This window comes from Vanellus vanellus (assembly GCF_965231255.1).
Source record: "Vanellus vanellus genome assembly, contig: HAP1_SCAFFOLD_411, whole genome shotgun sequence".
NCBI classification, from domain to species: domain Eukaryota; kingdom Metazoa; phylum Chordata; class Aves; order Charadriiformes; family Charadriidae; genus Vanellus; species Vanellus vanellus.
In genome coordinates this window covers 62,501-75,854 of record NW_028126635.1, presented here as the reverse complement: position 1 = coordinate 75,854, position 13,354 = coordinate 62,501, and the positions used below count along the sequence as shown (strand labels likewise).

Below are 13,354 nucleotides of genomic sequence, written 5' to 3'. Positions count from 1 at the left end.
TGGTGTGTGGGGGGGGGGTGTGGGGTGGGGGTGTGTGTGTATGGGGGGGGGGGGTGGGTTGGGGGGGGGGGATGGGGGGGGGATCGGGGGGACGGGGGGGGGTTTGACGCCCCTTTTCAGCCACGGCCGTCTATCATCGGCCGCTCAGTTTGGGGGATGAAAATGCCCGGTTATTTAAAAAAAAAAAAAAAAAAAAAATTGCTTTCGCTCCCTTCTTTTGGTTTTTATTCTTTTTTTTTTTTTATTCTTTTTTTTAATTCTTTTTTTTATTCTTTTTTTTAATTCTTTTTTTTATTCTTTTTTTTAATTCTTTTTTTATTCTTTTTTTAATTCTTTTTTTAATTCTTTTTTTTAATTCTTTTTTTTATTCTTTTTTAATTCTTTTTTTTATTCTTTTTTATTATCCTTTTTTTAATTCTTTTTTTAATTCTTTTTTTAATTCTTTTTTTAATTCGTTTTTTTATTCGTTTTTTATTAGTCTTTTTTTAATTCTTTTTTTTAATTCTTTTTTTAATTCTTTTTTTAATTCCTTTTTTTATTCGTTTTTTAACTCTTTTTTTATTCTTTTTTTATTCTTTTTTTTAATTCTTTCTTATTATTCTTTTTTTAATTCTTTTTTTATTCTTTTTTTAATTCTTTTTTTATAAATTTTTTATTCGTTTTTATTCTTTTTTTAATTCTTTTTTTATTTCTCTTTTTTAATTCTCCTTTTTATTCTTTTTTAAATTCTTTTTTTATTCTTTTTTTATTCTTTTTAAAATTATTTTTTTTTTATTTTTTTTATTATTCTTTTTTTATTATTCTTTTTTTAATTCTTTTTTAATTCTTTTTTTTATTCTTTTTTTACTATTCTTTTTTAATTCTTGTTATTATTCTTTTTTTATTCTTTTTTTATTCTTTTCAATTCAATTGAAATGTTTGCTTATCTTTTTTTTTTTTCTGATTCGGATTCATTTTTTGCTTATCGTTTCTGTTTTTTTTTCTGATTCGGATTCATTTTTTTGCTTATCTTTTTGTCTTTTTTTTTCTGATTCGGATTCATTTTTTGCTTATCTTTTTTTTTTTTTCTGATTCGGATTCATTTTTTGCCTATCTTTTTTATTTTTTTTTCTGATTCGGATTCATTTTTTGCTTATCGTTTTTGTTTTTTTTTTTTTTTCTGATTCGGATTCATTTCTTGCTTATCTTTTTTTTTTTTCTCATTCAGATTCATTTTTTTCTTATCGATTTTGACTTTGACTTTTTTCTGATTCGGATTCATTTATGGAAATCGACAGCATTTCCTGCCCCGTTTTTTGTGTGTTTTTTTTTTTTTAAATTTTTTTTTTGTTTTTTTTTTTCCCCCAGGACGTTCAGTACACGGATATCGACTACATGGAAGCCAGGAAAGATTTTACCTACGACAAAGTGAAATTCAAAGACCTCCCCAGTTTCCGCGCTTATCTCAGGGACTATGGGCAGAAATACGTCCTCATACTGGTGAGAATTCAGCCCTCCATCGCTGCCTTTCCGACGCCATTACCCTCAGGAGACGCGGCCCAGAGGTTCAGTGTCAGAGATGGGTTGGTACGGGTTCGGCGTAGCTGCCGGCTCCACCTGATTGGTGGGGGGAAGGCGTAACTGGTGGGGAGAAGCCATAACTGGTGGGGAGAAGCCATAACTGGTGGGGAGAAACCATAACCGGTGGAGAGAACCCATAAGTGGTGGAGGGAAGCCATAACTGGTAGAGGGAACCCATAACTGGAGAGAACCCATAATTGGTGGAGAGAACCCATAACTGGTGGAGGGAACCCATAATTGGTGGAGAGAACCCATAATTGGTGGAGAGAACCCATAATTGGTGGAGAGAACCCATAACTGGTGGAGGGAACCCATAACTGGTAGAGGGAACCCATAATTGGTGGAGAGAAGCCATAACTGGTGGAGGGAACCCATAACTGGTGGAGGGAACCCATAACTGGTGGAGGGAACCCATAATTGGTGGAGGGAACCAATAATTAATGGAGGGAAGCCATAACTGGTGGAGGGAAGCCATAACTGGTGAGGAGAAGCCATAACTGGTGGAGGGAAGCCATAACTGGTGGGGAGAAGCCATAACTGGTGAGGAGAAGCCATAACTGGTGGAGGGAAGCCATAACTGGTGGAGGGAAGCCATAACTGGCGGGGAGAAGCCATAACTGGTGGAGGGAAGCCATAACTGGTGGAGGGAAGCCATAACTGGTGGAGGGAAGCCATAACTGGTGGGGAGAAGCCATAATTAATGGAGGGAACCCATAATTGGTGGGGAGAAGCCATAACTGGTTGGGAGAAGCCATAACTGGTGGAGGGAAGCCATAACTGGTGGGGAGAAGCCATAACTGGTGGGGAGAAGCCATAACTGGTGGGGAGAAGCCATAACTGGTGGAGGGAAGCCATAACTGGTGGAGAGAAGCCATAATTAACGGAGGGAAGCCATAATTGGTGGAGGGAAGCCATAATTGGAGAGAACCCATAACCGGTGGAGAGAACCCATAACCGGTGGAGGTAACCCATAACTGGTAGAGGGAACCCATAATTGGTGGAGGGAACCAATAATTAATGGAGGGAACCCATAATTGGTGGAGGGAAGCCATAACTGGTGGGGAGAAGCCATAACTAATGGAGGGAACCCATAATTGGTGGGGAGAAGCCACAACTGGTGGGGAGAAGCCACAACTGGTGGGGAGAAGCCACAACTGGTGGGGAGAAGCCATAACTGGTGGAGGGAAGCCATAACTGGTGGGGAGAAGCCATAACTGGTAGAGGGAACCCATAATTGGTGGAGGGAACCCATAACTGGTGGGGAGAAGCCATAATTAATGGAGGGAACCCATAATTGGTGGAGAGAAGCCATAACTGGTGGAGGGAAGCCATAACTGGAGAGAACCCATAACTGGTGGAGAGAACCCATAATTGGTGGAGAGAACCCATAACTGGTGGAGGGAACCCATAACTGGTAGAGGGAACCCATAATTGGTAGAGGGAACCAATAATTAATGGAGGGAACCCATAATTGGTGGAGGGAAGCCATAACTGGTGGGGAGAAGCCATAACTGGTGGAGGGAAGCCATAACTGGTGGAGGGAAGCCATAATTGGTGGAGGGAAGCCATAATTGGTGGGGAGAAGCCATAATTGGTGGAGGGAACCAATAATTAATGGAGGGAAGCCACAACTGGTGGGGAGAAGCCACAACTGGTGGACGGAAGCCATAACTGGTGGGGAGAAGCCATAACTGGTGGGGAGAAGCCATAACTGGTGGAGGGAACCCATAACTGGTGGGGAGAAGCCATAACTGGTGGAGGGAAGCCATAACTGGTGGAGGGAAGCCATAACTGGCGGGAAGGAGCCATAACTGGCGGAGGGAAGCCATAACTGGCGGAGGGAAGCCATAACTGGCGGAGGGAAGCCATAACTGGTGGAGGGAAGCCATAATTAATGGAGGGAACGCATAATTGGTGGAGGGAAGCCATAATTGGTGGAGAGAAGCCATAACTGGTGGAGGGAACCCATAACTGGTGGAGGGAACCCATAACTGGTGGGGAGAAGCCATAACTGGTGGGGAGAAGCCATAACTGGTGGGGAGAAGCCATAACTGGTGGGGAGAAGCCATAACTGGTGGGGAGAAGCCATAACTGGTGGGGAGAAGCCATAATCGGTGGAGGGAAGCCATAACTGGTGGGGAGAAGCCATAACTGGTGGGGAGAAGCCATAACTGGTGGGGAGAAGCCATAACTGGTGGGGAGAAGCCATAACTGGTGGAGGGAAGCCATAACTGGTGGGGAGAAGCCATAACTGGTGGGGAGAAGCCATAATTAATGGAGGGAACCCATAATTAATGGAGGGAAGCCATAACTGGTGGAGGGAAGCCATAACTGGTGGGGAGAAGCCATAACTGGTGGGGAGAAGCCATAACTGGTGGGGAGAAGCCATAACTGGTGGAAGGAACCCATAATTAATGGAGGGAAGCCATAACTGGTGGAGGGAAGCCATAACTGGTAGAGGGAACCCATAATTGGTGGAGGGAACCCATAACTGGTAGAGGGAACCCATAACTGGTAGAGGGAACCCATAACTGGTAGAGGGAACCCATAATTGGTGGAGGGAACCAATAATTAATGGAGGGAAGCCATAACTGGTGGGGAGAAGCCATAACTGGCGGAGGGAAGCCATAACTGGTGGAGGGAAGCCATAATTAATGGAGGGAAGCCATAATTAATGGAGGGAAGCCATAATTGGTGGAGGGAACCCATAACTGGTGGAGGGAACCCATAACTGGTGGAGGGAACCCATAACTGGTGGAGGGAACCCATAACTGGTAGAGGGAACCCATAATTGGTGGAGGGAACCAATAATTAATGGAGGGAAGCCATAACTGGTGGAGGGAAGCCATAACTGGTGGAGGGAACCAATAATTAATGGAGGGAAGCCATAACTGGTGGAGGGAAGCCATAACTGGTGGAGGGAAGCCATAACTGGCGGGGAGAAGCCATAACTGGCGGAGGGAAGCCATAACTGGCGGAGGGAACCCATAATTGGCGGAGGGAACCCATAATTGGCGGAGGGAACCCATAACTGGTGGAGGGAACCCATAACTGGTGGAGGGAAGCCATAACTGGTGGGGAGAAGCCATAACTGGTGGAGGGAACCAATAATTAATGGAGGGAAGCCATAACTGGTGGAGGGAAGCCATAACTGGTGGAGGGAAGCCATAACTGGTGGAGGGAAGCCATAACTGGTGGGGAGAAGCCATAATTAATGGAGGGACGCCATAACTGGTGGAGGGACGCCATAACTGGTGGGGAGAAGCCATAACTGGTGGGGAGAAGCCATAACTGGTGGGGAGAAGGCATAATTTTGGTGGTGGTGGTGGGATTTTTTAGGATCCGGCCATTAGCACCGGGACGTTGGCCGACGGTTCTCCCTACCCCCCCTACCAGCGGGGCCAAGGCCGGAAGGTGTGGGTCAACGCGTCGGACGGAGCCACGCCCTTAATTGGAGAGGTAACGAAGCCCTTCCGCAGCCCAATCCGAAGGCGGGTGGCACTTTCCGCCGCCTTTCGGAGAGTGAATTTAAGGAGTTTTTTGGGTTTTTTGTTTTTTTTTTTTTTAAGATTAATTCGTGTTGAGAATTCACAGGGGTTAATAATCACTCGCATGAAGTTTAGAATAAATGTTAATAATGGTAATTAATATCAGTAAAGATAGTTTATATCAATAAAGATAGTCAATATTATTAAAGGTAGTTAATATTAATAAATATATTTAATATCAATAATGGTAGTTATTAATAAAGACAGTTCATATCAATAAAGATAGTTAATATTAATAAAGATAGTTAATATCAATAATGGTAGTTATTAATAAAGACAGTTAATATCACTAAAGATAGTTAATATTCGAAAGATAGTCAATATTAATAATGGTAGTTAATATCAATAATGGTAGTTAATATTAATATATCAATAATGGTAGTTAATATTAATATATCAATAATGGTAGTTAATATTAATAAAGATAGTTAACATCAATAAAAATAGTTAATATCAATAATGGTAGTTCATATTAATAAAGATAGTCAATATTAATAATGGTAGTCAATATTAATAATGGTAGTCAATACCAATAATGGTAGTTAATATCAATAAAGACAGTTAATATCAATAAAGATAATATTAATAAAGATAGTTAATATCAATAAAGATAGTTAATTTTAATAATGGTAGTTAATATTAATAAAGATAGTTAATATCAATAATGGTAGTTAATATCAATAATGGTAGTTAATATTAATAAATATATTTAATATCAATAATGGTAGTTATTAATAAAGACAGTTAATATCACTAAAGATAGTTAACATCAATAAAGATAGTTAACATCAATAAAGATAGTTAACATCAATAAAGGTAGTTAATATCAATAATGGTAGTTAATATCAATAATGATAATATTAATAAAGATAGTTAATATCAATAATGGTAGTTAATATCAATAAAGATAGATAATATTAATAAAGATAGTCAATATTAACATGGTAGCTTGTATTAATAAAGATAGTTAACATCAATAAAGATAGTTAACATCAATAAAGATAGTCAATATCAATAATGGTAGTTAACATCAATAAAGACAGTTAACATCAATAAAGACAGTTAACATCAATAAAGATAGTCAATATTAATAATGGTAGTTATTAATAAAGATTATATCAATAAAGATAGTTAATATTAATAAAGATAGTTAATATCAATAATGGTAGTTATTAATAAAGACAGGTAATATCCCTAAAGATATTTAATATTAATAAAGATAGTCAATATTAATATGGTAGTTTGTATTAATAAAGATAGTTAATATTAATAAAGATAGTCAATACTAATAAAGATAGTCAATATCAATAATGGTACTTAATATTAATAAAGATAGTTAACATCAATAAAGACAGTTAATATTAATAAAGATAGTCAGTATTAATAATGGTAGTTCATATTAATAAATATAGTTAATATTAATGAAGATAGTTAATATCAATGAAGATAGTCAATATTAATAATGGTAGTTAATACCAATAATGGTAGTTAATATCAATAAAGACAGTTAATATCAATAAAGATAATATTAATAAAGCTAGTTAATATCAATAATGGTAGTTATTAATAAAGACAGTTAATATCACTAAAGATAGTTAATATTAATAAAGATAGTCAATATTAATATGGTAGTTTGAATTAATAAAGATAGTTAATATTAATAAAGATAGTCAATACTAATAAAGATAGTCAATATCAATAATGGCACTGAATATTAATAAAGATAGTTAATATTAATGAAGATAGTTAATATCAATAAAGATAGTCAATATTAATAATGGTAGTTCATATTAATAAAGATAGTTAATATTAATAATGGTAGTTCATATTAATAAAGCTAGTTAATATCAATAATGGTAGTTATTAATAAAGACAGTTAATATCAATAAAGATAGTTAATATTAATGAAGATAGTTAATATTAATGAAGATAGTTAATATTAATGAAGATAGTAAATATCAATAAAGATAGTCAATATTAATAATGGTAGTTAATACCAATAATGGTAGTTAATATCAATAAAGACAGTTAATATCAATAAAGATAATATTAATAAAGATAGTTAATATCAATAAAGATAGTTAATATCAATAAAGATAGTTAATATCAATAATGGTACTTAATATCAATAATGGTACTTAATATCAATAATGGTACTTAATATCAATAAAGACAGTTAATATCAATAAAGATAATATTAATAAAGATAGTTAATATCAATAATGGTAGTTAATATCAATAAAGATAGTTAATATTAATAAAGATAGTCAATATTAATAATGGTAGTTAATATCAATAAAGGTATTTAATATCAATAAAGGTGGTTAATATAAAGATAGTTAACATCACTAATGCTCGTTACTATTAATAACGATAATTTGCTCTTACACTTTACAACTCCCCCCGCCCCGCCCCGCCCCGCCCCGCCCCGCCCCGCCCTTCCCCAAATCGCTATTCCAACTCCGACGCGCCGAACTCCTCAACCGGTGGGATTTACACCCGAACCGTTTACTCTCCGAGAGGGCGTCAATCCGCAGGAAAAGGGAGGAGCGGAATTTTGGGGCAAAGGTGTAATTTAAGAATTTTTTTAAAAATTTTTAAATTTTTTTTTTAAATTTTTTTTTTTTTTTTTTTTTTTTTTCCCTGGTAGGTGTGGCCGGGAAGAACCGTCTTTCCCGACTTCACCAATCCCGACTGTACCGACTGGTGGGTGGAGGAATGCCAATTGTTCTACGGCCAAGTGCCCTACGACGGCATCTGGATCGTACGTAATTCCCAAAATTTCCCCTCCCCCCCCCTTCCCTCCCTCCCTCCCTCCCCTCCCTCCCTCCCCCTTTTGGCAAAAATTCGGGCGCTTTGAGTTTTGATCGGAAAGAAGATTGCGGCCGGGCGGCTAAGCCGGAATCCGGGTGGGATTTGTGTTATTTTTTTTAAAAATTTTTAAAATTTTAAATTTTTTTTTTAAAAATTTTTAATTTTTTTTTTTTTTTTTTTCCGGGGAGCGCTCGATGCTTTCGGGCGGAATCCGCGTTTTTTTTTCCTGGCGTCGGAAAGATTCGTTTTGCCGTTGCGTTTGTCCCATGTTTCTTTCCGTAGAGGGCGTATTTAACGGGAAAAGGATTTGGGGGTTTAATTCCGTAAAGTCATTTTCTTCAGGTCAAAAAGAAATGACCTTTGGTTGATATCGTGGGATTTTGGGGAAAGAGGTTTAATACTTCGTTTCTCCGGTTTGAGTCAAGTCCCACCGCTTAAAATCAGCTTTTTGACATTCGGAAAGAAAGAGATATATATATATTTTTTTTAAAAATTTATTTTTCTTCGATTATTTTCTAAATTAACGATACCGGATGAGGAATTCAGCAGCGTATGACTATTATTCCTTCGACGCCCTTTGCGCCCTCCGGTCGGATTCACCGCGTAAGATTTTTTTCCACCCTGGAATTAGCTGAAAGGCCGGGAATTATCGCCGTTAGCGATAAACGTTCCATCCGCCGGTTGAAAAATCCGAATTTGCCCGAATATTTTTGGAAATTTTTTTTATTTTTTTTGAATTTTTGGATTTTTTATTTTTTTGAATTTCTTTTGAATTTCTTTTGAATTTCTTTTGAATTTCTTTTGAATTTCTTTTGAATTTCTTTTGAATTTCTTTTGAATTTCTTTTGAATTTCTTTTGAATTTCTTTTGAATTTCTTTTGATTTTTTTGAATTTTTGATTTTTTTGAATTTTTGATTTTTTATTTTTTTTAATTTTTGATTTTTTGAATTTTTGACGTTTTGAATTTTTTGAATTTTTGATTTTTTGAATTTTTTGATTTTTTGAATTTTTTGATTTTTTTGATTTTTGAATTTTTGATTTTTAAATTTTTGAATTTTTTGAATTTTTGATTTTTTGATTTTTCGATTTTTTGATTTTTGATTTTTATTTTTTGAATTTTTGATTTATTGATTTTTTAATTTTTTGAAATTTTTTGATTTTTTTATTTTTGAATTTTTTGAATTTGTTTGAATTTGTTTGATTTTTTATTTTTTTATTTTGTTTGATTTTTTTATTTTGTTTGATTTTTTTATTTTGTTTGATTTTTTTATTTTGTTTGATTTTTTGGATTTTTTTGGATTTTTTTGGATTTTTTTGGATTTTTTTGGATTTTTTTGGATTTTTTTGGATTCGTTTGAATTCGTTTGAATTCGTTTGATTTTTTTTGATTTTCTTTAATTTTTTTTTTTTCCCCCAGGATATGAACGAAGTAGCCAGCTTTGTCCCGGGCTCGATTCACGGCTGTGAACAGAACGACTTAAATTATCCTCCTTTCACGCCCCGTAAGTCCGTTGCCTTTAGTTGCGGAGTGGGGGGGGGGAAAAAAAAGAAAGGAAAAAAAAAGAAAGGGAAAAAAAAAGAAAGGGAAAAAAAAGAAAGGGAAAAAAAAGAAAGGGAAAAAAAAGAAAGGGAAAAAAAAGAAAGGGAAAAAAAAAGAAAGGGAAAAAAAAAGAAAGGGAAAAAAAGAAAGGGAAAAAAAAGAAAGGGAAAAAAAGAAAGGGAAAAAAAAGAAAGGGAAAAAAAGAAAGGGAAAAAAAAGAAAGGGAAAAAAAGAAAGGGAAAAAAAAGAAAGGAAAAAAAGAAAGGAAAAAAAGAAAGGAAAAAAAGAAAGGAAAAAAAGAAAGGAAAAAAAGAAAGGAAAAAAAGAAAGGAAAAAAAGAAAGGAAAAAAAGAAAGGAAAAAAAGAAAGGGAAAAAAAAAGAAAGAAAAAAAAAGGAAAAAAAAAAAGGAAAAAAAAAAAGGAGGAAAAAAGAAAGGAAAAAAAGAAAGGAAAAAAAGAAAGGAAAAAAAGAAAGGAAAAAAAGAAAGGAAAAAAAGAAAGGAAAAAAAGAAAGGAAAAAAAGAAAGGAAAAAAAGAAAGGAAAAAAAGAAAGGAAAAAAGAAAGGGAAAAAAAAAGAAAGAAAAAAAAAGAGAAAAAAAAAAGGAGGAAAAAAGAAAGGAAAAAAAAGAAAGGAAAAAAAAGAAAGGAGGAAAAAAGAAAGGAGGAAAAAAGAAAGGAGGAAAAAAGAAAGGAGGAAAAAAGAAAGGAGGAAAAAAGAAAGGAGGAAAAAAGAAAGGAGGAAAAAAGAAAGGAGGAAAAAAGAAAGGAGGAAAAAAGAAAGGAGGAAAAAAGAGGGAAAAAAAAGAGAGGAGGAAAAAAGAAAGGAGGAAAAAAGAAAGGAGGAAAAAAGAGGGAAAAAAAAGAGAGGAGGAAAAAAGAGGGAAAAAAAAGAAAGGAGGAAAAAAGAAAGGAGGAAAAAAGAAAGGAGGAAAAAGGAGGGAAAAAAAGAGAGGAGGAAAAAAGAAAGGAGGAAAAAAGAGGGAAAAAAAAAGAGAGGAGAAAAAAAGAGGAGAAAAAAAGAGGAAAAAAAAAAGAGAGGAGAAAAAAAGAGGAGAAAAAAAGAGGAAAAAAAAAAGAGAGGAGAAAAAAAGAGGAGAACCCCCAAACAAACTAAAAAAAAACCCCCTCTCCTTTTGGGGGCGTTCCCGTCCCGTGGGCTGGCCGCTCGGCATTCCCTATCGCGGTGGGAATTGGCCGCTCGGCGCCGTACGGTCCTCATCACATCCCCCGACCCTTCGGGGTGTCGTTTTTTTGGGGGGGGGGAGGGGGGGGAGGGGCGTCCTTCCCGCTCCGGCGAACGCCATTTGAAAGCGCTTTTCCGCTTGTTCAATCGGAAAAAAAAAAAAAAAAAAAACCCGGAAAGGACCATCGGATTCGGCGATCCCACCCCGGGGGGGGGGGGCGGAGCTGCGGTTACGGGCGGTTTTAACGGCCAATGGGGAGAGTGGGAGATGTCATCTGCTGTGGCTTCAAGGAGGGGCTGTCTCCCATCCCATCCTCGTGGGGAAAACTGGAGGAATTATGGGATGGATGAGGTGCCGACGGGGTGGACGGAGAGTCGGCTGCGGGACGGAGCTCGGAGGGTTGTGGTCGGTGGCGCAGAGGTTCGTTGGGGACCTGTGGCCGGTGGGGTCCAACAGTGGCCAACGCTCCGTCCGAATTCGTTTAATATATTCATTAACGACCCGGAGGAGGGGACGGAGCGTATTCTCGGCAAATTGGGGGATGACACCAAACTGGGTGGAGGTGGCCGACAGCCCAGAGGGTCACGTTGCCACCCAGCGTGCCCTGGCCAGGCTGGAGAGTTGGGTAGAGAAGAACCTCCTGAGGTTCTACAAGAGCAACTTGGGGGGGGGGAGGGGTCCTGCAGGTGGGGAGGAGGAACGCTGGGCACCAGTATGGGTTAGGGGTGGACCTACTGGGAAGGAGCTCGGAGGAGAAGGATCTGGGGGTCGCGGTAGATGGGAAATTATCCATGGCCCAACGAGGTGCTTTGGTGGCCAAGAAGGCCAACGGACTCCTGGGCTGCAGAGGGAAGAGTGTGGCCAGTTGGTGGAGGGAGGTCATTCTCCCCCCTCTACTCCGCACTGGTGGGGCCACAACTGGAGTGCTGTGTCCAGTTTGGGGCTCCCCAGTTCAAGAGGGACAGGGAAGGGCTGGAGAAGGTCCAGCGAAGGGCAACGAAGATGATGAAGGCGTTGGAGCGTCTCCATTATGACGAAGGGCTGAGAGCGTTGGGATTCCCGGAGAAGGCTGAAGGAGACCTTCTTATGGCATATGAGTACCTAAAATTGGGTTGGAGGAGGATGGAACTGGGATTTTTCCAGTGGTTCCCAGTAACAGGACGAGGGGTGACGGGGACAAGTTGGAACATCGGAAATTCCGTTCAAACTTCTTTCCGGTTCGGGTGACGGAGCACCGGCAAAAGCCGCCCAGGGAGGGGGTGGAGACCCCCTTCTCCGGAGGTTTTGAAGACCCATCAGGATGAGGCGCTGAGCGATGCGCTCCGGATAATCCCGTTTTTAGCGGTGGAGTTGGGGCTGGACGATCTCTAGAGGTTTTTTTTCCGAGTCGGAAAATTCCGTGATTTATTTGATCATTTCCGGGTTAAAACGTTACGAGAGATGAGAAGTTTGAAGACATCAAAGGAGGGACTCAAAATCTCTTCCAAAATATTTCCAACCTCTTTTCCGGTAGATATTGTCCATCGGCTCCTCTATTCCGGAACGCTCTGCATGGACGCGGTGCAGCAGTGGGGGAGACAGTACGACGTCCACAGTCTGTACGGATACGCCATGACCCTCTCCACCCAACGGTGAGGGACCCGCTGGGGGGGGGGTTGGGGGAGGGGGGAGGGGAGGGGAGGGGGGAGGGGGGGGGATAGGGCAGAGCGGAGCCCCTCTGCTTCGGGAAACGGAGGAAGTGCATTATTTCTTTAATGATTTTTTTTTTTATTCTCTTTTGATTATTTTTATTATTTTTAATTGGTTTTTATTATAGACATTCTGTTTATTAGTTGTTATTGTTTTCATTATTTTTATTAGCTTTTATTGTTTTCATTATTTTAATATTTCTATTATTATTTTTATTATTTTTATTATTTTTATTATTTTTATTATTTTTGTTTTTATTATTTTTATTATTTTTATTATTTTTATTATTTTTATTATTTTTGTTTTTATTATTTTTATTATTTTTATTATTTTTATTATTTTTTTATTTTATTATTTTTATTATTTTTATTATTTTCATTATAATTTTTAATTATTTTTTATTATTTTTATTATTTTTATTATAATTTTTAATTATTTTTTATTTTATTATTTTTAATTTTTTATTATTTTTCATTATTTTAAATTATTTTTTATTATTATTTGTTATTATTTGTTATTATTGTTATTATTTGTTATTATTGTTATTATTTGTTATTATTGTTATTATTGTTAGTAGTTTTAGTAGTTTTAGAAGTTTTAGTAGTTTTAGTAGTTTTATTAATTTTTTATTTTAATACATTTATTATTATTTTTATTATTTTTATTATTTGTATTATTCTTTATTATTATTTTTACTATTTCTTCTTCTTATTATTTATTATTATTTATTATTTTTATTATTTTTATTATTTTTGTTATTTTAAATTATTTTATTATTCTTATTATTTTTTATTATTTTTATTATTTTTATTGTCTTTTATTATTTTTATTATTCTTTATTATTATTTTTTATTATTTTATTTTTCTTATTATTCTATTATTTTTTATTATTTTTATTGTTATTTCTTATTATCTTTATTATCTTTATTATCTTTATTATCTTTATTATCTTTATTATCTTTATTATCTTTATTATCTTTATATTTTTCTTACTTTTCTTACTTTTCTTACTTTTCT

At 36.4% G+C, this 13,354-nt stretch overlaps 2 protein-coding genes across 2 annotated transcripts in view; one reads left to right on the top strand and one right to left on the bottom strand.

Annotated features, from left to right (window-relative positions):
• LOC309684878 (maltase-glucoamylase-like) overlaps nt 1–1,261 on the bottom strand; it is a gene marked incomplete at its 5' end in the record, with an annotated part of 63,253 nt that extends 61,992 nt beyond the window's left edge. Inside the window, one exon of the mRNA XM_082500723.1 lies at nt 1,241–1,261. Coding sequence (XP_082356849.1) covers nt 1,241–1,261 — 21 coding nt within the window. The remainder of the gene's footprint in view (nt 1–1,240) is intronic.
• A 2-nt stretch (nt 1,262–1,263) lies between these two features.
• Nucleotides 1,264–13,354, top strand: part of LOC309684877 (maltase-glucoamylase-like) — a gene marked incomplete at its 5' end in the record, with an annotated part of 59,208 nt that continues 47,117 nt past the window's right edge. Inside the window, 6 exons of the mRNA XM_082500722.1 lie at nt 1,264–1,290; nt 1,348–1,479; nt 4,900–5,019; nt 7,759–7,872; nt 9,341–9,425; nt 12,162–12,279. Of these exons, the coding sequence (XP_082356848.1) occupies nt 1,264–1,290; nt 1,348–1,479; nt 4,900–5,019; nt 7,759–7,872; nt 9,341–9,425; nt 12,162–12,279 (596 nt within the window). The remainder of the gene's footprint in view (nt 1,291–1,347; nt 1,480–4,899; nt 5,020–7,758; nt 7,873–9,340; nt 9,426–12,161; nt 12,280–13,354) is intronic.